This window comes from Rhinolophus hipposideros, assembly GCF_964194185.1.
Source record: "Rhinolophus hipposideros genome assembly, chromosome: 9".
Classification (NCBI taxonomy): Eukaryota; Metazoa; Chordata; class Mammalia; order Chiroptera; family Rhinolophidae; genus Rhinolophus; species Rhinolophus hipposideros.
Window position 1 is genome coordinate 60,128,411 of NC_138055.1, and position 22,389 is coordinate 60,150,799.

Here is a 22,389-nt window from a genome sequence, read left to right on the forward strand (position 1 = left end):
ATATCTATATCTATATCTATATCTATATCTATATCTATCTATCTATCTAGATGTGTATCTATGGCTGTATCTATATCTGTATCTATACTTATATCTATATATGTATAGATATATAAATATCTATCTGTTTATAGATATAGATAGATAGATACCACACAATGGTGTGAAAAACAGGATTGTGAAATATTAAGGACCTCTTCATAAAATTCATATTTCAAAGCATGACGTTTTGGTACAAACACGGGGGTGGGGCAGAAATTATCTGTCTGACAGGTATCACTCCTCACGCCACATCTTTCCTCTCCCCGGTGTTAATGTAACATAACGCAACTTCATTGCCCATGTGTAACTAATTTAAGTGATACAGAATCCAAGGCAGTCTTAACTCCCTCTTCACCCCAAAATAAAATGAGAAAATAAGTTGCTAACCTCTGGAATTTACAGAAGTGAACTGTAAAATCATATTTCATAGAAAAATCTAAATTGACTTCTCAGGTTATGAATACTTGATTATGGTAGGAACAGTTCAGAAATGTCCCAATTTTAATTCATTTGGAAAAGGTAGTTATTCATTATACCGAGTCTTATGTTCAGGAAGGAGAACAGAAAAGACATCATTTTGAGCTGTCAAGCTTAACACATGTGTATAAAACAAATATTCTCATTCTGTTCTATAGCCGAATTAAGCCTGCTAAATCTCACACCAGATGCAGAGTCCAAATGGTGGTCAGAAAGGTGCTCTGTCATGAAGAAACATGGTCCACAAAAAGCACTGAAGGGAAATATATATATGTATACACACACACACACACACACACACACACATATACACACATATACATATATATATCTCATTATTAAGATACATGTCATTAAAGATGCTTTCAATACAAAAATGACTGCAATCTGAAACTCATCTTCATTACATGTCACTCAACATTTTTAAAATCGTTATCTTAAACATGTAAACGACAGGGGAAACTCAGAGTCACAATTCCCTACTCTCTAAACACTATTTTGAGAACTGGCAGTTATCCTGGAAACATTTAGATAATCATGCTTCCCCTATCAAAGTCATGTTCAGGATAACTATTTTTGTATTTTTATTTAAAGAGAATTGCCAGGGGGAACCCCTGTCAAGTAAAATTAACAGACCAGTGAAGATGGAACACAATAGTTTGTGTTAAAGGGCGCCACCTTGTACAGGTAGCTGAGCAAGAAAACAGAAGACCTTACCTTTATGATGGTTTGCACTGGATACAACTTTCCCCCACAAGGTTACGATAAATATTATTATTAGCAGTTTTCCTTTTGTTGCCTTCTGTAAGTATCTCTTACTCATCCTGCAAATAAAAATAACAAAAATCCTAAGTATGTGAAATGATGGCTTTTCCATTATAACTGTGCTACATTTAAAGCTTTTCATGACACCTTAACACATTAAACTCCCCCCAAATATAAACTGTATATAAACTATGAAGAGAAAGAATAAAATGATGTGATGCAAGAGATAAGAGAGGTCCTGCTTTGGCAAGTCTTCCTTCACTTAACAATAGCCTAAGTCAGTTGGGAAATATTACCATTTTTCTCTCCATATAAATATAAATTTAACTTATTCACAAAATCCAAGGCACAGTTGTTTGAATATTCTTTAAATTTTACTTATTTTCTAAAGATTCTTTCTTCAATGCCAAGTCAAATGGTCAGGAAAAACAGTTTAGATAAAATGAGTTAGATGAATTCCTGAATGGAATAAAGGCACTTCAAATCTATTATTCCTAATGTGTTTAAAAAAAAATCACCTGGTACAACAGCTATCTTATTGTACCTCACTACTACTAGAGATATGCAGGTGTTTTAATACTGTTGGACTCCACTGTGCTGTACTTATCAGAGGAGAATAATGGAAAAGCAGATAAAAAAATACCAACATAACATTTTCAAGTTGAGCCCACAAAACTTAGGAAAGCAAAGAAACGTTATAATGAAATAATGGGTACCTATAATAAAAGTCCAACACCTACTTTCTCTAGCACTTTACAGAACATTATTTCAGTTGCTCTTCAGAACACATTTGGGGTGTTGGTATATCTATCCCCATTTCATAGATGATGAAATTTAGAAATTTGCCTGAGGTGACATTTAATAATAGAATAAATATGCAAACCCAGAATGGTCTAATACAAAAATCCTTACTTTAACTACTACATCGCTAAGGGGTAAGCAAAACTTATATAAAATATAATCATTCTGCACTTATTTGTGAGGGAGATAAAATAAATGTCTGTCACTCAGTTCCTTCTCAGGTTCAGATCCTATGCTGAACTCCATTCCTGTTTGCCTACAGATCCTGGCCTTGGTTCTAATACAAGTTCATGAGGTCACTTCCTGACCTAGCCTGATACATCCTGAATTCTCTAAATTTTCTTCATCACATCTTTGTTTGCTATACACTCCATCTTCAAAAATATGACTCAGTGGGAGCAAAAGAATCTTTCATACTGATAAATGCATGAAAAAATATAGTATGCATATTTAATATAGATATAGGCTAATGTTTCTTGGCCTGGGGAAACTGTGCATACAAATTCAGATGTTGAGAAGGCAACGTTGTCTGATTAAGAACGTGGACTCACTCCTGAGTCTGTCTGGATTTGAGTCCAAGCTCAGCTGGCGTCTAATTGTATGACCTTGTATGAGTTTCCGAGTCTCCTTCCTGCCTTAGTTTCTTCTTCTGTGATACGGAACAACACATGAAATGCCTGGCCCACTGGTTGGCAAACATAAGGAATCAATGACTCTGAGATCACAGAGTGTTCGGTCATGTGCATGTGCATGTGAGGTTTGGCCCTTGAATGCATGAGAGGACAGTCCCATTCACGAGATGACTGAAGGGAGTTTCAGTGGCACCAACAGTTGCAAGTTCTTTGTGGACCTTGCTCTTGTGACATGTCAAGATAACGTACGAAGGGATACGTGTCCAACCTTTTACATTAGATTGCTTGGTTTCAAGTTTGGCCCTCTGCCTACTACTATATTACTTTGGACAAAACTCGGGATATTTTTGCTGTCATTGAAATGAAGATGATGATCGCTTCTCGGTCTTTTGGCTAAAATCAAGTGTAAAATGAAGATGATGATAATATCTACCTCATGATGTTGTTGGTATAAAGACTAACAAAGATAGTCCATGTAGTGTTTTAACGCTATGCACAGAAGATAATAAATGCTCAAGAAATGCAAACCCTTACTACAATGATTACTTGGTGAGACCAGAGTTTCTCTAGGTGTGTCCTGTGAGGCATCAGTCGACAACATGTGAATATAAATATTAGTGAAAAACATAGGGGCAAATATATTTGTAAAATTCTGGCTTCAACAATTTAACCAGATTTTTTTTTTTTAACAGGAGGCATATTTGAGTCTGCAGCATTTTCTAGAAACATTTATCCACGGAGTAACATAGGATGCTAGACTCTCAGGAAGCCTCATAGAGAAGTCTTCTGGTTTGGTACCTTAGTCCCTCTCAGAAGACCAAATGCCCATTTTAAATCTTCCATTCTATTGCCTTTGTTTCCTCTCAGTGCCCTCGCAACTAGCTTTGTTATGAGATTCTACTTTTTCTCACATTTTTTCAACCATCCTGCCTTCCCGCTTACATCCAATCCCTGCAAAGTTGTTGTACTACATATGTCCTCTCAAAGAATAAACAATTTAGCAAAACTCATCTGACACTAAGAGCTGCTTAGCATAATTCTTGATAATAGCTTTCTCAAAGCAAAAGGCCTTTATGGCAAGGTCAATGACCCATTGCATTTTCCATCCCATTGTGCACCCACCAAATAGGATGACAAAACTGACAGCTGATAACTAGATATATGGAAATGGAAATGCCCACAAAGCTACCAGGCTGTCAAATGGAAAAAGGGAGCAGAAGGCAGGTCAACATTTGGAAGTCTCTAAAGATTCCTGCCTTCTCCCTCTGGGAACACTGCCATACCTGACCAGTCAACTACCATCGTCTATTAGTACTACTTCCTAAATATTTCCTAAGTGTATAAATTTATTTCCATTCCTACTGCAGTACTGCAGTTCAGACTACCAAAATTGTTGCTCTCTATAACTAAAGTTGAGGTGTGTGTCTGCCTTTGTCACGACTATATTTGCAGCATTTAGTACTTAGTAAGTGCCTGATAAATACGATTAACTGAATGTAATGCATTCTCTATACTGTAGCCATGATATGTAACTATGACCTTGAGATAACCTTCTTATGATTATAACCTTCATGTGATTCTCCTCTACATTCAGAAAAAAAGTCTCTAATCTTATTTTATGCCATTCCTCCCTATCTCTCTCTCTCTGCACACAAACCACACACACACACACAGTCTATATTTTCACTCTACTAAATTTCCTCCATGTCTTCCAGCTAAATCTCACCTCCATGTCACCTGAAGCTTATCAGCCACCCATCCCATCCCCCGAAGCATTCTTCAAAATGCTAACTTCTATTCATTGGTCAGGGTGTATGTTAGAATTCCTCCTATTTTTGTTCAAGACCATGTCAAGTGTCCTTCTTTATGCACAGTAGCCACACTGTATTATAATCTTCCATTTATTTATCTCCATCCCCCTTTCTCATACAAGATCCCTATAGATAGGAACTGTGACCCATACATTTGTGAATACCTACGTCCTGGCCCAAGGTTGAGCTTAATAACTGGCAAATGGATATTTTGTTGAATGTTGGTGGTGCCTTAGAGCCAAGTAGACCATGTAGTTGTCAACATGAGGAGAAGCAAACATGTGTCATTTCTTTAAGATGAAATTAGGAAAGAACAACAGGAAGAGAAAAAGGTGTGAGGAAATAAGAAAGGCAAACTGGAAAAGAAAAAAAAGAGAAGGGAAAAATCCAATCTGTAATGAGTTTTATTCTAACTGATTTTTAAATTACAATCAATTTTGAGCAAACTAAGGCACAACAGAGTGATGGAGGGTTTTCAACCAAGAGGCAATATCAAAGAAGAAAACCCAATGGGAAAAAAAGCTGAATGGCACATTCACTTCTCATTCAATGTGCTAACTAACCCACAGGTCTCAGTTTAAAAATTTCCACCACAATCAAGAGTCCAATGCACTTTCAGATTTGTCACATTCACCTGTAAAAATAGCAAAACTTAAGTGAATTTTATAACAGCAAAAGCTGAGGGGAAAAGAAACAGGCAACTGAAGGATAAATACACACAGAGAAGGAAGCTTGAAATTGCTCCAAGCAAGAGCAGTTTGCAAGGAGGACAAGGGAAATGGGATAATTAAGAAACGGGAACCTTGGCCGTGAAGCGTGTTGAAGTGAAAAGTTGTCAAAGGAGAACTGACAATTAAATCTCCAGACTTTCTCCCACTCTTCTCTTCTGGATTTCACATTTCAGTTATCCTCACTGAGACTTAAACTTTTGAAAGATCTTGAAACCCTTCACCTCCTCACCAATGTTAACATTTCATTTCATTGTAAATAAGTAAGAATTAAAAACCTATTATGCTACTATAAAAATCATTTCCCCATAAAAACAGAAAGTAAGTTTAACTGGTCTAAAGAAGAGAAGGTAGAAGGAAAAAGGGAGAGAAGCCCTATATACTGTCGTGCAGGGGACCCTGCTCTCTCCGCCATTTGTCGTGCGGGGCGTCCAGCGGGGTCTCTGCTCTCTCTCCCCCCATAAGAACGCAGGACATGGTGAGGCCAAAAGGAACACCCACGGAGCCATAGATAGGGGAGTCATACCACTATATTCTCGCTGGCGGCCTGGCTGGAGACACAGGAAGCAGGATCTGCATAATCTGCAACCCGCCGTCCTAAGAGCAGTCCGCGCTTGCCAGCCACCATCTTCTTGCTAGCCCCCCATTCTTTTTGCTAGCGTAGCCACAGCGGTTATATTAGTGGCCAATGGCTTACAGGTTACAGCTGACAGCCAACTAGCCACAGCTGATGGCCATCTGATTACAGTTGATGGCCATTTACTACCCGAGCCAGCACCATTCTATGTGAGGCTGAGAGCCTAGAAACTGCTTTTTGGGGCTTTGTCCCCACATATACATAGGAGATAAAATCTGGGGCTAGAATCTAACCACCTGACCTCCCAATGAGCTTACGGCACTGCTGGGAAATACAGTCATATAAGGCAATATATACAAAAGTCTCTTTAGGACATGTTTCTACATTGATATGATATTAAGACCAACCTGGTGTTAACTAATTACAATGGCATGGATTTCAACAGCCAAAATTAGTACAGGAACCTACTCTTGAGGTAGAATGCTCCAATTGATAAGGCAAATTCCTTTTGTCCTCATAGGGACCAGAACGATTTTTATAAAATGTAAGTAATATCACATTACTCCACTTTACCTTCTGGTTGCAATCACAGTATTTACCTTCCCCCTGAAATGAGAGTGAATGACTTACTGGAGAGAAGGCTGAACATTATCTCCCGCTCTTGGCCCCTTGGACCTCACTTCACATCCCTGTTCCCCTTCTTCCCTACACTTCAGCTACACTGGCACGCCCTCTGTCCCTTGTGCCACGCTCCATGTAGACCTTACACCAAATGTGAGCTCTGCCAGGAAGGCTCTTCCTCCAGGCTTTGCACAGTGAGCTTCTGTTTATGATCAGCTATCCAGAGCGTACCTCGTGACTATTCTGCCCTACAGGGTCCAGAGACACCAAACCTACAGTCTCTCTTGCTCCCAGTATCCTGTAGTACTTTATTTATTATAATCTGAAATTGTCTTATTTACTTATTATACATTTAAGTGTTTATTTTCTTCTTTCTCCTATAAAAATGTAATTCCCTTGGGGGCACATCTTGTCTGGTAATCAATCACTGCTCCGGTACACAGAACAAGGCCAACAAACCACACAGAACCCCAATCCATGTACCATGGAGGATGATGGAGATCTTATAATCAGAACAAAAGAGATGAATCCTTTTTAATGGAGAAGTTTCATTCCTTCTTCTAACTTAAACAATGAATTTTTTATTATATTCTGCAACTACAAATGCCAATGGCAAGAACAGTGCACATGTTGATGGACTGATAATAAAATGAAAGGAGAGGCTTGAGTGGGAGATCAGAAAATAGAAACAGAGTCTAGATTAACTTTTCAAAAAACATGCAGAGAAGGGAAGCAAGGATAGATCGGTACCTAGAGAGATTTTCACAAGGTGAGAGAGACCCAGAGGAAGAAATAAGTGAAAGATACCAGAGTGAGGGCAGACTGTGAAGACTAAAAGTTTTTGTAAACTTTGACATTCTATAAGATATTATTACATTATTATAATTACAATAAGTTATTTTTGTAATTACCGTTAATTTCCATATTTTATATGAAAAAATTTATCTTGCCACACTAAATCATTCTTTGTTTGCCAAAGGGTTATTAGAATAATCTTACTAAATAGGACATCAACAGCCATAAGTTTCACTACATTGTTGGTTTTATCCAAGAACAATGTCCAACTTGACTAGCATTTATGATAAAGACTATGACTATGTCTATTATATCTACGTTATTTGCTGAAATAACAATTATCTTTGAGGTAGATAGCTACCATGTTTCCCCAAAAATAAGACCTAGCAAGACTATCAGCTCGTATGCGTATTTTGGAGTAAAAATTGATATAAAACCCAGCCTTATGTTATATAAGACCCGGTCTTACATGATAGTAAAATAAGACCGGGTCTTATATTAATTTTTGCTCCAAAAGATACATGAGAGCTTTTGGTCTGGCAAGGTCTTATTTTCGGGGAAACATGGTAGCATTACCAGTTTGAGGAGGGAGGGGTGAATTGATTGACGGATGGATGGATGGATGAATGGATGGATGGATGGATGGATGGATGGATGGATTGGTAGGTAGGTAGGCAGATAGATGATAGATAGATAGATAGATGATAGATAGATAGATGATAGATAGATAGATGATAGATAGATAGATGATAGATAGATAGATGATAGATAGATAGATGATAGATAGATGATAGATAGATAGATGATAGATAGATAGAGATAGATAGATAGAGATAGATAGATAGAGATAGATAGATAGAGATAGATAGAGATAGAGAGAGATAGAGATAGATAGAGAGAGAGAGAGAGAGATAGAGATAGAGAGAGATAGAGATAGAGATAGATAGAGATAGATATAGATAGATGATAGATAGATAGAAAAATAGATAAAGATTAAGTAGAGATAGATATGCGTTAAAGCACAAGGGACTCACGTATGTATGTATTTTGTATATGTAAGAATACATAGTAACAAATTTGAGAGATAATCATGTAACCCTATCAATAATCTTACATTGTGTGTTATATAATACAGAAACTAAGGTGGTCGATTATAGTCATTTGTATTATTATTATTAATTTTGTTTTTATTTTACATCATATATCCAATATTAACACGATAGTATTTCATACCACACTTGCCATATACATTATTTGAATTAGGATCTCTGTTGAATAACTAGAATCTGGACTTGTAATTTATCAAAAGTTTATATTGAGTTGCATTTCCATATGCCAGTTATATGATTAGTCCAATTAGCTCATATTTTCTTATGTAATTTCAAAACAAAGACTTAGAAATCTAAATCAGTTTCTCAATTCTTTCTGAATTGAAACAATTGTTTTAAAATTCTCCTCTTTTTGACACATCAGTGTTACATGATAAATCTACCTTTTGCATTCCATTCTGTTAAAAAGTCAACCCTGGAGATTTAGCCAAGAAAGTTGCATTGGTTTTTAAGGATTGCCTGGCAGCAAATAAAAGCCTCATTTAAAATGACAATTGCCTTCTTTCTTCACCCAAATTTTACACTTCCATTCATTTCCCCACAATACTGCAATTTGGGTGGATACAAAAAGCCAGGAGTGCTTTTGCTTTATGCCTAGCAATGTATAGCCAAAGTGCTGATTTTGTACAAATACCTTTGCCACCTACATACTGTAATAATAGGAAATAGAAATGTATTATCATTTAAATGATTTCTCCAGAAACATACAGTATTCTAAAACTCCAAGCTCTAATACCCACAACAGACCAAAATGGTATAAAGCGAATAAAGCAGTCATTTGAGATTATAAGAGCAGTAGAAAGTCACCTGAAATGATCAGGGCTAAACTAAGCCACAAGGATGTGCATCTATTATTACAACTGAATCCCTGACTCTCCTTTTCTATCTATAAAATGGGAATGTCATCTATTTTCTCAGAGAGTAATGTCACTTTAATAAATAAGAAATCATGTGACAGTTTTACCTTAATCAAAGAAAGACGTGATAAATCAGAGGTGTTACTATTTCTTCGAAGGTCCTTCTCTCAGAGTATGGGTTTGTAAGTCAGAAATACCTGAGTGTGATTCTGGCTTCACCACATAATAGTTAAATGAATGTGTCAAGTTTACCTAACAATTTGAGCCTTCATGCCCACTTATGGTACACATTAATACTATTATACACTGGTAGGATTGTTGTAAGGAATAAATACAATGTATATAAAACATTTAACAAAGCCAGAATGGAGTAGATACTCAAAATGTAGTTATTATTATATGCTGTTAATAATATCTGGAACATAGTCTCCTGGCTATGAATGAGTGGGATATAAAAAGGCTTTGAGTAACAAATAAAAGAGCTCATGTATTTTAATCATAGGTGAAAAGCTAACCTACTTTTAGGAATTGATTCTAAGTCTATAGAATTGAAAAGTAAGAATATGAAGCAACATGCTAAAATGGAATAGGGCTGATTAACAGAGTCTTCTGGTGGCTCTGCAAAATGAACACGGATGCTTGGATATCAGAGAATAGACATTGAATCTATAAATATACAGCATTCTACGATCATTAAATATAAGAACAAATACTCCTCAAATGCCTCTAGAGATACGTAGAACACAGCATGCCAACTGAAGTTATTAATATCACGATGTATGTTTTTATAGTTTTAAATGCACTGGCTCATTCAATATATCATTAATCCTCATAACTCTTTGAACTAAGTTCTGCACATATTAATATTCCCAGATTATATAAGGAATCTGAAAGAATCATTTGAAGTCAAGTAATAAATGGTAGAAGAGAGTCTTGAACCAAGATCTTCTACCCATAGGTTCAGTTCTCATCACAACAGTGGGTTAAACAGTGCTCCACATACTCTGTAATGGGTCCCCAAATTATGCAGTGCATTTTAGACAGCTGTGCACTAAAAAAAGATAAAACGAAGTTCTAGCTTTTAGTTATCTAGAAACTTATCAAAACTCGTTGACATGTTACTGGATAAAGTAAATACCACTGTATCATATTACTGTGAACAATAAAATGATCAGTCTTTAAGTAGTGTACCTTTTACCATGTATACACACTGCGAAGTCTGGAGAAAGGTGAGTTGAAACTTTCAGAGTTCAGTGCCCAGTGTCTGCTAGACATCAATCTATTGCGATTTGTTGTAATTGCATCGCTACAGTACAAGTAGCAACCTTAGATAGGGTTTTCAGTCACAATAGAGGATGCCAACTTACATTGGAATTTATCTGTTTTTTACAGGTTTATGGTGATATAATTGATATACAGAAATACTGTGAATATTTAATGTACACAAGTTGATGCAGTAGGACATGCAAACACCCATGGTACCTTCACCATAGTCAAGGTACACACATATCAATCACCTCCGAAATTTTGCTGTGTCCCTTTGCTGTGTGTGTGTGTGTGTGTGTGTGTGTGTGTGAACATTTGACATGAGATTAACCCTCTTAGCATTTGAAGTATACACCCTATCGTAAACTATATGTACTTCGTTGTACAGCTGATCTACAGCACTAATTCATCTATTAATATAACTGTAACTTTATACCCACTGAACAATGACTTCCCATTTCCTCCTCCCCCTACCCCTGGCAACCACCATTCTATTTTCTGCTTCGGTAAGTCTATTTTAGAAATCTTCCGTAAGTGGAATGATGCAATATTTATCATTTTGTGACTGACTTCACTTTGTATAGTATCTTCCAGTTCCATCCATGTTATCACAAACGGCAGGATTTCCCTCTTTCTTAAGACTGAATAATATTCCACTATATATATATATACACACACACACATATATATATATGTATCACATTTATACATATATGTGTGTATGTATATATATATATATATCACATTTTCTTCATTCATCTATTGATGGACATTTGGGTGGTTTTCATAACTTGGTTATTGTGAATAATCCTGCAATTAACATGGGAGTATAAATATCTCTTCGAGATCTTGATTTCAATTGTTCTGGACATGTACCCTGGAATGGAATTGCTGGATCGTATGGTATTTCTATTTTTAATTTTTGAGGAACCTACATACTATTTTCCATAGTGGGTGCACCATCTTACATTTTTAGAAACAGTATACAAGGGTTTCCTTTTCTCCACATCCTAATATTTTTTAATTTTTTTTTTTTTTTTAGAATAACCACCCTGATAGGTGTGAGGTGATTTTTCATTTTGGTTTTGATTTGCATTTCTCTGATGGTTAGTGATATTCAGCACCTTTTCACATACCTGTTGGCCACTTGTATGGAAAGATGTCTGTTCAGGTCCTCTGCCCATTTTTTAAATTATTTTTTTCTTTGCTTTGCTATTAGATTATAGAAGTTCCTGATACGTTTTAAAAATTGACCCCTTATTAGATTTCTCTGAAATTCACATTTAACTGAGTGCCCTATAATTTTAGTGGCCAAATCTGCCAACCCAACTATAGTTTTCAACTACCGTATTTTAAGTAAGAAATTAACATTGACTGCTAGGTGGAAGAAAACTTGTCTAAAGAAAAACAAGCTTAGAATTTCACAGAGGATCGTAGAGACTAAAATAATGAAATCTTCATTTGCTTTTTGGTTGACTATCTTCTGCATGCACACCCAAGAAGAGATGTCTAAAAACTGTTTCTTCAGTTTGCCTGCAGTTCTGCTGGCTAGTTTTAAAAATCCTGAATTGGATATTCTGATTAAAAATGTAGCAAATTAGTCTCATATGGCAATTAAGAGCATGAGGTTGGATGTCAAGACTTTACTATGTACTACGTAGCTGTTAGAAACCTGTTATGTAATTTCACAAAGCCTTAGTTTCCTCTTCCATAATATGTAGATAATAACAATACCTGCCTCAAAGGGATGGTAAATGAATTAATTTACATCAAGTCCTAGCAGATCCTGACATACAGTAAGGAGTCTATAAATGCTAACTATGACATAGTAGTCATTTCTGTGATTAACTTCTTTCTTCAATAAGAAATAAGCAGTTGACTCATCTCCATATGTCTTATAAACACCACAAGACATCAAGAAGACAACATTAGCCACACGTCCTTCATTCTTACATGCCCTGTTGAGTCATATTATTCCTTTCCCACTAGCTGTAGATAGTCTGATGGTAGATTTAAGTTTCGTATCTCTTTGCACTTCACAATATTAACCTTAAACTACATCCTTTCTCTGCATTTCTGTATTATATCCGGTGTCCCTATCTTTACCATTTAATTGTTGATTTTTTAAAAAATTATGAACTATCGCTTCCAGAATCCAAATCTGTTCTTCCCAAAGAAAAATACAAACAAAAGGTAGTGTGATGCTGTGATATAATCAAAGTGAGATTTTTAACTGAATCCCCTATAACAAGCAATAGATGACGTCAAACAATAAGCCATAAGCAAATTTGAATGTAACTGAGCTAAAATTTAAAACACAATAAAGCTATTTAATCGGAAATTAACCTAGCTTATATAATTTAATATAAAATGTATGTATACCACCAAATGATGGCACATTGATTATGTTTATAAAGGAGAGGGTTGGATAATTGAAATCTAGAACACACAAAACCTCTTTTCATCGTCTATCACCTCTCCTACAAAAACTTCAGGCAAAAATGTCAACAACTAGAAAAATTTGGATTTATGTCCTCCCAGCCTCTTACAGCAATGAATCTATGACACTATATGGCTAGAAATAGGTGGTAGGAGACAATGTGTAGACAACCCACAAAGCACGCACACCTGAATGCTACAGAGATAGCTACATTTCACAACTATTGGATGGAATGTCCCTAAACAGAATAAGAAAACTTTCAATCCTATCTACCCTTTTATAGGTGGCTAAATTACAATTCTAGCATTTAGTTTTATGATTACTATGGCAAAAACAGAGCTATCTCTGCATATAACATCTAAGTTCCATACACAGAGTTCATAACAAAGTATTCTTTCCATTTTTAATAAAAATTTTATGGTTATTAAAGCAAATAATTTACAATCATGAAAGTTCTAAGTATTTGTCTACTCTATTACCACTTGGGCTCATTAAATACTTTTATTCCTTTTATTCTGGTGTACCTGTTCCCTTGGGAAATAAGGCCATAGAAGAAATCCACTCCATTCCAGCTCCTTCTCCTTCATGCTTGCAGAGGAGCAAAAGAGTAAGTGAGGTTGATGAAAAAAAATTAATACTTAAGGCTTCTGTGTTAGGATAAAATCCGTGGTCTAAGGAGGATACATATGCTCCCTGTGGCTATACTGCTAGGCTATGAGGGATTCTCTCTGTGAATTCAGTCTTTCAGTCTAGCCAATATGCCATCAAACATTAACTAGTTAACAGCATACATTCAGGAGAGAAATACACCTTTACCAATAAACCACTGCAGCATAGATCCCTCCTTCACCCTGGACCTTCTCAGAGCTAAGTTAACTGAAAGGCTAAAGTTGTATATCTGAAGGCCTCCCCTCATATAAGCATCCCCCAAAAGGCACCAACATTAACACATTCAACCTTACCGTCAAAAATTATAACAGCAAACAAACCCTGAAAAAGACAATGACAGCTATGTATTGAAAGGCAAACCATCCCACGTCCTCAAAAGAAACCAATAAAAACAGGCTCAAGAAGAGGCTGCTAAATCAAGTTCACTAGAGTCTGCACCTTGCTCTAATAGTTTAAGCAAGACATTTAGACAACCCCATGTACCAGCATTAAGCTCCACGCACAGTAACTTCACCATGCGCGCTGAAAGAGACAGTAATCTTGAGACATGTGCATTTTTATAACTACATCTTATACACACTCCTTGTATGCTTCCAATATTTGTACATAACTTCATATATAATGAGCTTCTTTTGAGCAAGAGTCGGACATTATCAGCTTTTAATATAGCAAAGTGCCATACTCAGGTTTCAGTTAATAGCTTATACAATTGAGAACTCAACTGATTAAGAATCAAAGTAGCAACCACTATGTGCCATAAACCTCAGTCTACAATAAGCTCTGTAATACTCATATATTACTTTCTGCTTGCTCCTTTGCAACAAAATTTCAGCTCCTTTTTAAGTTTTACTTTTTTGATTTTTTCCAGTATCTGGGACTTCCAATCCTGAATAACGTCCATCACAAAATACAGTAGGTCCCCATTTAACATCATCGTCAATAGGTTCTGCAACTTTATGCTAAATGATGTATAGCAAAACCAATTTTATCATAGGTTAATTGATAGAAACAAGAGTTAAGTTCTTACAGCTTCTCATCAACGTTATAAGGAAATGAATTAAATGAAAAGATGTTATTCCAGGACCTGCTATATGCACTAGTACTCTACCTTCTTTTTGCAATCAACTGGTTCTTTCCACTCCTAATACTTTCCTTATGGATGAATTTGGTTTCCTCAGTCACAGAGCAGGTATTTGCCAGCAGTACACAAAGAAGCACTCAAGTGGTTAAATTTGCAATCTTAAGAAATTTCCCAATGGTGAGATTTACCAGATTGTGAAATTATGCCCCAAGGTGGTGGTAGAAGCTTACTAACTGAACCCATTTTAGAAAAATGCTCCAAAAACACCCTGAGAAAAGGAAAGTATTACATTAGAGGAGTAGGTAGGACTGGTCCAAACTATAATGGTTGTCATTTCAAATTTACTGAAAATCTTATTTCTTCCCAATTTATATATTATTACTTCACTGTTGGTAACAAGAATTCAAGACATATCAGATAGAATATTACACAAAACAATTGTGTCAGATAGCACCACAGTCTTGTGACAATTTAACCAATAAACCCTGAGTTAACACTCTTCTTGCCATGCACATGGCAATTAAGGTGCTCTGTAAAGTATTCTACAAATTAGGCTTATTACTAAATCACATAAAGCAGTTACTGTTGTGAATAGATGAACACCATGGTATGTATTTTATGTGTAATATTATTCAGCCTTAAAAAGAAGTGAAATTCTGATACATGTTACAACATGGATGAAACTTGAAACCATAGAATAAGCCGGACACAAAAGTAAAACTATATTCCTCTTATGAGATATTTAGAATAGGCCAATTCATAGAGACAGGAAATAGAACGGAGGTTACTAGGAACTGAGGGGAGGAAGAAATGGAGAGTTATTGTTTAATGGGTATAGAGTTTCTGTTTGAGATAATGAAAAAGTTCTGGAAATGGATAGTGTTTGTAGTTGCACAGCACTGTGAATGTACATTCCACTGTAATACTTAAAATGGTTAAAATGATCAGTTTTATTTGTTATGTGTATTTCATCCCCAAAAAAGTAAAGAAAAAATGGTAACATGCCAAGAGGCGTAACGGAAACAGCTCTGCTCAGGAGTTCTGTCATATAACCTACATTTATTTTCTTCATGGAACTTAACAGTATTTGAAATTATTATGATCTATTTGTTTACTTGTTTATGTCCCTCTCTCCCTCTACTAGAATACAAATTCTATAAGAGCAAGAGCCTAGGCTTTCTATTTGAATGCTTTATCTCCAGCACTTAATCTGTTTTTCGTCGCAGAGTAAATGCAAAATAAATCTTTGCGGAATAAATGAATTAGTAAATGGAAGAAGGGCTATTTTGTCTTTTTAATTTTGAGTTTTAAGTTTGACTGCGTAATCAGGTACTTTTCTTATGTCTGATAAGACAATGCTTCCATCCTTTGTAAGCAGAAGGATACTTTCAACTATCATTTATCTTATAATACCTAAGTCCTGCCTCTGTAACCAGATTCCAAGCTCCTTGAGAAACCAGATGCTAAAGCTCTGCTTCTCCATAAAATATCTCTCCCTTGCATAGTGCCATATGGTGTACTGAGAACTTTCACACCCATGATCACATTTAATACATATGACCATGATGCTGGCAGACATAACCATCCCCCTTGGCACAGATGAAGAGAAAAACCCAGAGAAGTTAAATGGCTTGTTCAAAGTCAAAGTTAGTAAGTGGAAAATCCAGAACTCAAAACCAGGTCTTCTGCCTCCAAAATTCTTTTCCATTAAAAATTTGATAATGAAAATAATGATGGTAATGTTATATTTTTCATACTTTAAAATAGAATGCTTTAAAATAATTTCTACTACATTTTTTTTCTGGGCTTATAAAAAAGTGATACCTTGACCATGGATTTTTTTAAGAAACACTCAAAAAGAGGCAAAATGTACATGTCTGAAAATAAATTTAGCTAATTATTGGTCGATATTATACTAAAGGCACAAAGAGAGAGAAAGAAACAGAGAGAAAGGATGCTATTAGCTGTTTATAGATCTCAGACGGGGCCAGTAGGAGTAGACAGATAAATACGTGGGCTCAATTTTATCCCCCAATTTACCACCAGCAACCATTCACCTCCAGACCATTGATGACACATGGAAAGGTGAGCTCTGTTCTGCCATACTCTCCCATTTCTCATAAAAAGCCAGAAATTCAGAATAATATCTGAAATTTCTCAATTTTGAAATGTTTGCAATTAATTCCACTGTAAGAACATTATGCATTCCAAATACAGCCTGTGGAGAGCCAGTATGTACCCATTATTTTTCTGGGTAGTTTTGGAAGAGACAGTGCTTTCTAGCCATAGGTTGTGTAAATGCTATTTGAATGGATCAGAAAAAAGCAAAACAGGAAGGGAGCATACAAAGACAGAAATTACCTTAAATGAATTATTTCCTCTGTATTTCTTTTTAACCCCAATTGAAAATTGTGCCTAGACTTAAGGCCTTCAAATAAGTGCTTTTATATCAAATAACTGCTATTCGGAGTATTTTAAGATCATTAGATTTGAAGATGTTTAGTGTACAAATAAAACTTAAAACGAAGTTTGTCTTTCATGGGAGAATCCAGAGGCTAAATACAGAGTATTCACTCTTGCAAGGACAAGAGCTGAGGCTTTCTATGTTAGCAGTGGCACAGATTAAAACTGGGAATGAAAAAAAGAGAAGGACCTACTGAAAAGCAGATGTCTTGAGCCAGAAGTAGCAATCACAGCATCTGCATTGGGGTAGCGGGGGGTGGGGGGTAAAGATTGGAGGAAAACAATAAAGCATAAGGTATAAAAATACCAAAGAAGTCAGCTGGTCCTTTTCAACTGGTAGGAACAAAACTATCGAGTACAAAAGGATGTTTAGAAGCCTTTGGTAAAACTCTGAAGCCTTAAATAGCACGGTTCAGACCAGCTGGAAAATAAGAGGCGAAGGAAGTATATGGAGAATAAAATGTCTGTACTGAGTTTTTCTCCTAGTGTAAGGCTCAAAGGACCATTCAGAATTGCTTCAAATTCAGACTCTGTCACCAAACTCAGTAATGTTGCTTCCTTGGTGGTACCATCTTTCAGATGCCAAAGTCACTTCAGTTTACTACACATAACTTTCTGGTCTTAAAAAGGACTAACATGATGCCCCAGCCAACACTCTATTCTTTGTTTCAATCCTCTACCAAATACACCAAAACACAGAAAGAGTGCTGAATTTTCGGTAAGAACGCTTGGATTCAAGTCTTGGTCACCTGCTATTGCTTGGGCAGATGATTTCTGGAGTCATTTAATCTCTTAGAGCCTCAGTTGATTGTTTTGTAAAATGAAGGTAATGATACTCTCCTTAAATATCTCACAGGATTGTTGTGCAGATCAATGAGATAACCTATACAACAGTGTCTTACAGGTTTTAATCCTAATGATATATTATCTAAAGAGTCAAAGTTTCATCATCCAACGAAAACTACAGGTTCACTGATCATTCAACAAATAATACTAAACAGCGAATGCTACTCTAAATACTGGTGAGATGGCTGTGAAAAGGACAGGCAGGATCCCTACACACAGGGAGCCTACGTTCTAATTAAAGTTGTAAATTCTCAATGTAAGTTTTGATGATAACTCAGTAAGCAAAATAATTCATCTTTTCTAATAAAAGCTAATAAATTGATGTTAAATAAGTTTGTGATACTGCATTGCATGTTTTCCATGAATTTCCATAAAGGAAAGAATATAATGGCATATCTTAATTAAATTCATAAAGACACTTAGCCTGAAATTGCATAGTCAAAGTATCGTTTACTATACGTGTGTCATTGGTACATAGTAATTATTAAATAGTCAGCACAGACACACTTGCTATCAGAAAAACTTAAGGGAAATGGTGCTGCTTACACAAAGTTTGGCTTGGGAAAACACCGTGTTCGGGTATTCATCACAAATAGCTATCATTTTTTTCAGGTCTCCCATCACCCATTTGTTATTTTTACATTTATTTTATTTTTCAGTTACAGTTGACATACAATATTATTTTATATTAGTTTCAGGTGTACAGCATAGTGGTTAGACATTTGTATAATTGACAAAATGATGCCCTTAATTAGTCTAGAACCCACCTTCACCATTCATAGTTATCACAATATTATTGACTATATTCCCTATGCTGTACTTCACATTTCTGTGACTGTTTTGTAACTACCAATTTGTACTTTTTAATTCCTTCACCTTTTTCACCCAACTCCCCATGCCCCCTCCCATTTGGCAACCAACAGTTTGTTCTCTGTATCTGTGTCTGTTTCTGTTTTGTTTGTTTATTTTGTTCTTTAGATTCCACATATCAGTGAGATCATATGGTATCTGTCCTTCTCTGACTTATTTCACTTAGTGTGATACCGTCTAGTTACATCTATGTTGTCCCAAATAGTAAGATTGCATTTTTATGGCTGAGTAATATTCCAGTGTGTGTGTGTGTGTGTGTGTGTGTGTGTGTGTATGCCACTTCTTCTTCATCCAACATGTACTGATGGACACTTGGGTTGCTTCCATATCTTAGCTATTGTAAATAATGCTGCAATGAACATAGGGAGGCACATATCTTTTCAAATTAGTGTTTTTGTTTTCTTCAGATAAGTATGTAGAAGAGGAATTGCTGGGTCATAAGGTAGCTCTGTTTTTAATTTTTTTGAGGAACTTCCAAACTGTTTTCCATAGTGGCTGCACCAATTTGCCAACTAACTATTATTAAGTGTTTATTTTATGCACGGCCCTATGGTGGGCATTGTGATACCAAGATCAGCAAGCCCGTTCTTTGCTTCCTTAGAAGGACACTTACTAAAGAAATAGAAGATTTATAATATCATGTAATTAAGAAATGATGCATGGAGTATCAAAGGATTATAGTACTTTACAGAGACAGACCAAACAGAGAGAGTCAAACGTACCTTCATAAAATTTTGACAAATAGGACAAAGTACCAGACCAGTAGTTAAAATTCTGAGTTAGATAGAATTTAGTTAGAATTTAGAATCTAACCCAAGTCTGGTTATAGGAACTAAAGCCAATTGTTTCAACCTAGCTTCCCTATCTATAAAATAAAAAAAGAAAAATAAATAAATAAATAAAAAATAAAATAAAAAAAGAAACATTGCCAATCTTCTGGCCTTCTCAAATCCTTTCGAAAAAAACTCAGGATAGAATAAGCAGATTTATCTGAATATCAGTTATTGCACAATCTTGGTAGTTTCACTGGATAATATATGTGAAACAGCCTCACTCCTTCTGACACTAAGAACATCCTCAGTAAGTATTGAACCTGGGTCTGAAGTACGAAACAATCTCATTACACCTTGAAGCATGGGTAAGAGTTTAATAAGCACACATGATAAGAAAGGCACACCAAGTCAAAGAAACAGTCTGGGGAAAGACATGGAATTGGGAACATTCAAGGAGTAGGAAAAGCAAATGGTCTCATTTGGCTTCACCCTAAAGTCTCTGGGATGGAGTAATGAGTTAAGTCTGGAAGAATGTATTCTAACAATAAGAAAACTGAGGCTCAGGGAGGTGAACTGCCTCACCCAATAGGGACACACCCATAAATGATGGCTTTTGGATCTATATCCAGATTCTCTGATTAACATTCCTTGTTCCTTGTACCATATTGTCCTACAGCAATATTTGTGGACACAATGTTATGTACCAGATGAACACCAGTAGAAAAAGAGATCCTGGCTTTCATGTTATTTGCCATTTTGCAGAGTGCAGGGTGGCATTGTTCCTTTATTCCTCTTCTTTAGTTCTACACTTCCTGTACTGAGAATTGTATAAAAATAATCAAGTTCACAGAACTCCTGACACCATCTGCTGACACTACACTGTACAAACATCAAATGTAGGTGGTAACAAAATTAAGTTTTAGTCTACTTGGGGACATTATCCAGTTTGTGAATTATAGAGGGAGATGTGTCCTTCACCTCAGTTCACCTTTGCCTGATTCTTTATTAACTCTTTCTTTTATATAGTATAAAGAATAAGAACTATTTGGGTTTACAGGCATCACTCTTCTCCTCCATCCATACCAGCGACTTGATCATTGATGCTATGCCTTGTCTAAACAGATTTAGTTCCCATTTTCTGACAAAGGCTAACACTATTGATATAAATTATTCTTTTCTCCTTTCAGAATTCTTATTCCTGTGTGAGGCACACAGTATGTCCAGGGATACTGTCTTCACTCTACCTCAAGAATCAATCAGGAACCTAGTAAGTACAACCAATGGAATGCCGCTAAATCTAGAAATAACCCCCAGAGTGATGACAAATAACTGGCTAATATTTGAAAGAGGATATGGTTTAGGTTTCCTTCTGATAAAAGAGAAAGCATTTTTCCAAAGCCTCCCCATCCTGTAGGCTCAGACCTCCCTCCAGTAATTAGAATCAGCCATAGCAGTTGGAATACTAATTTTAAGGAAATCCGGCCCAATACCATGGGACTCACATCATATTTGTCAGTCTGGCTCTCTCATGGTGCCCCAGTTCTGGAACCTGAGCTTCTACCATTTTCCCAGGCCTGACCCCTTCTGGGCCGCTGGAAAAACTTCACTGCGCTCTTGCCTCCCACACTCCCAACACACATACCTGGAGTGCTGTCCCTAAAATTCAGCCCTAAATCTTATTACCTCCTGACAGTCTATCCTGACACTGATCACTCACATTATTTCTCTTGCCATCCACAAAAATTCTCTGGCTTATATTACTCTTGCCTCATTGCCTAGATTCCATGTCTCACCTACCAGAAGGACCTTCCCTCAGGACCCCAGGTGGGCCTGACCTCCTCAGCAGACCTTCATAGTAGCAAGGTCAAGTTCTGGGTCCCAACTCTCCCTCTCTGTATCGCTCAGGGCTCACAGTCTAATGAAAAGAAATGTACATGAAAAAAGATTAGTTCTTGACTTTTGTTGTTTTGTTAGCTCATGATGGCACCTAAAATATCAAAAGATAAAATAGTGTAGTTCATGAAGTGGTATGGTATTGGGCATTATGCAGCTATAATTATGACCACCTTATTTGACATTGACAGTATAATGGCAATACTGAATAATGGGTATATACCTCAGGAGCCAGACTTCCTGCATTCAAACCCTAGCTTTGACATTTACCAACTTTGGACAAAATTAACAAGCACCTCAATTTCTTCAACTATGAAATGGGGAAAAAATGATGTCTTTCTCAAAGAATTGTGATGATTATTAAATGTGTTAATACATATCAAGCATTTACAGTAGGGTCTCACTCGTAACAAATGCCCCATAATTAGATACAGGTTACCCTACCTAACAAATAATGAGAAGAATCATAGAGAAGATCAAATAGAAAAATCAGTGCAAGGTTGAAATCAACTGCTAACTTTTCCACAAAGACTTCTTTGCCCTCCTCCAAGACAAGTTGAATTTGCCTCCTATATACCAGTAACTATTTAGCAGGGAGTTTGGAGCACCAGGTCTGCCATAGCAACTTACTACCTGTATAAAGTTCTTTATCTGTTAAATGCTGAAAATAATGTCTCCTACCTAGTAGGGTTAGCTTTATTCTTAAATTAGTTAAGACATATTAAGTACTTAGAAGGGTTCTTGACGTATAGAAAAGAGTTAAGTGTTAGCTAATTTCTATTATTTGTGTAGCCCACACAATAGGAAGATGAAATAATGAAACTAGAATATCCCTAAGCAGTCCATGTTTCTGACGAATGGGTCATTTGTCAT

General features: G+C 36.2%; 1 protein-coding gene across 2 annotated transcripts in view; it reads right to left on the bottom strand.

The window, feature by feature from the left end:
- Window positions 1-22,389, bottom strand: part of TAFA2 (TAFA chemokine like family member 2) — a 403,475-nt gene that overhangs the window by 127,272 nt on the left and 253,814 nt on the right. For both annotated transcript variants that reach the window (XM_081060219.1, XM_081060218.1), the window contains exon 2: window positions 1,237-1,343. In XM_081060219.1, the coding sequence (XP_080916345.1) occupies window positions 1,237-1,342 (106 nt within the window). In that variant the 5' untranslated portion in view covers window position 1,343. The remainder of the gene's footprint in view (window positions 1-1,236; window positions 1,344-22,389) is intronic.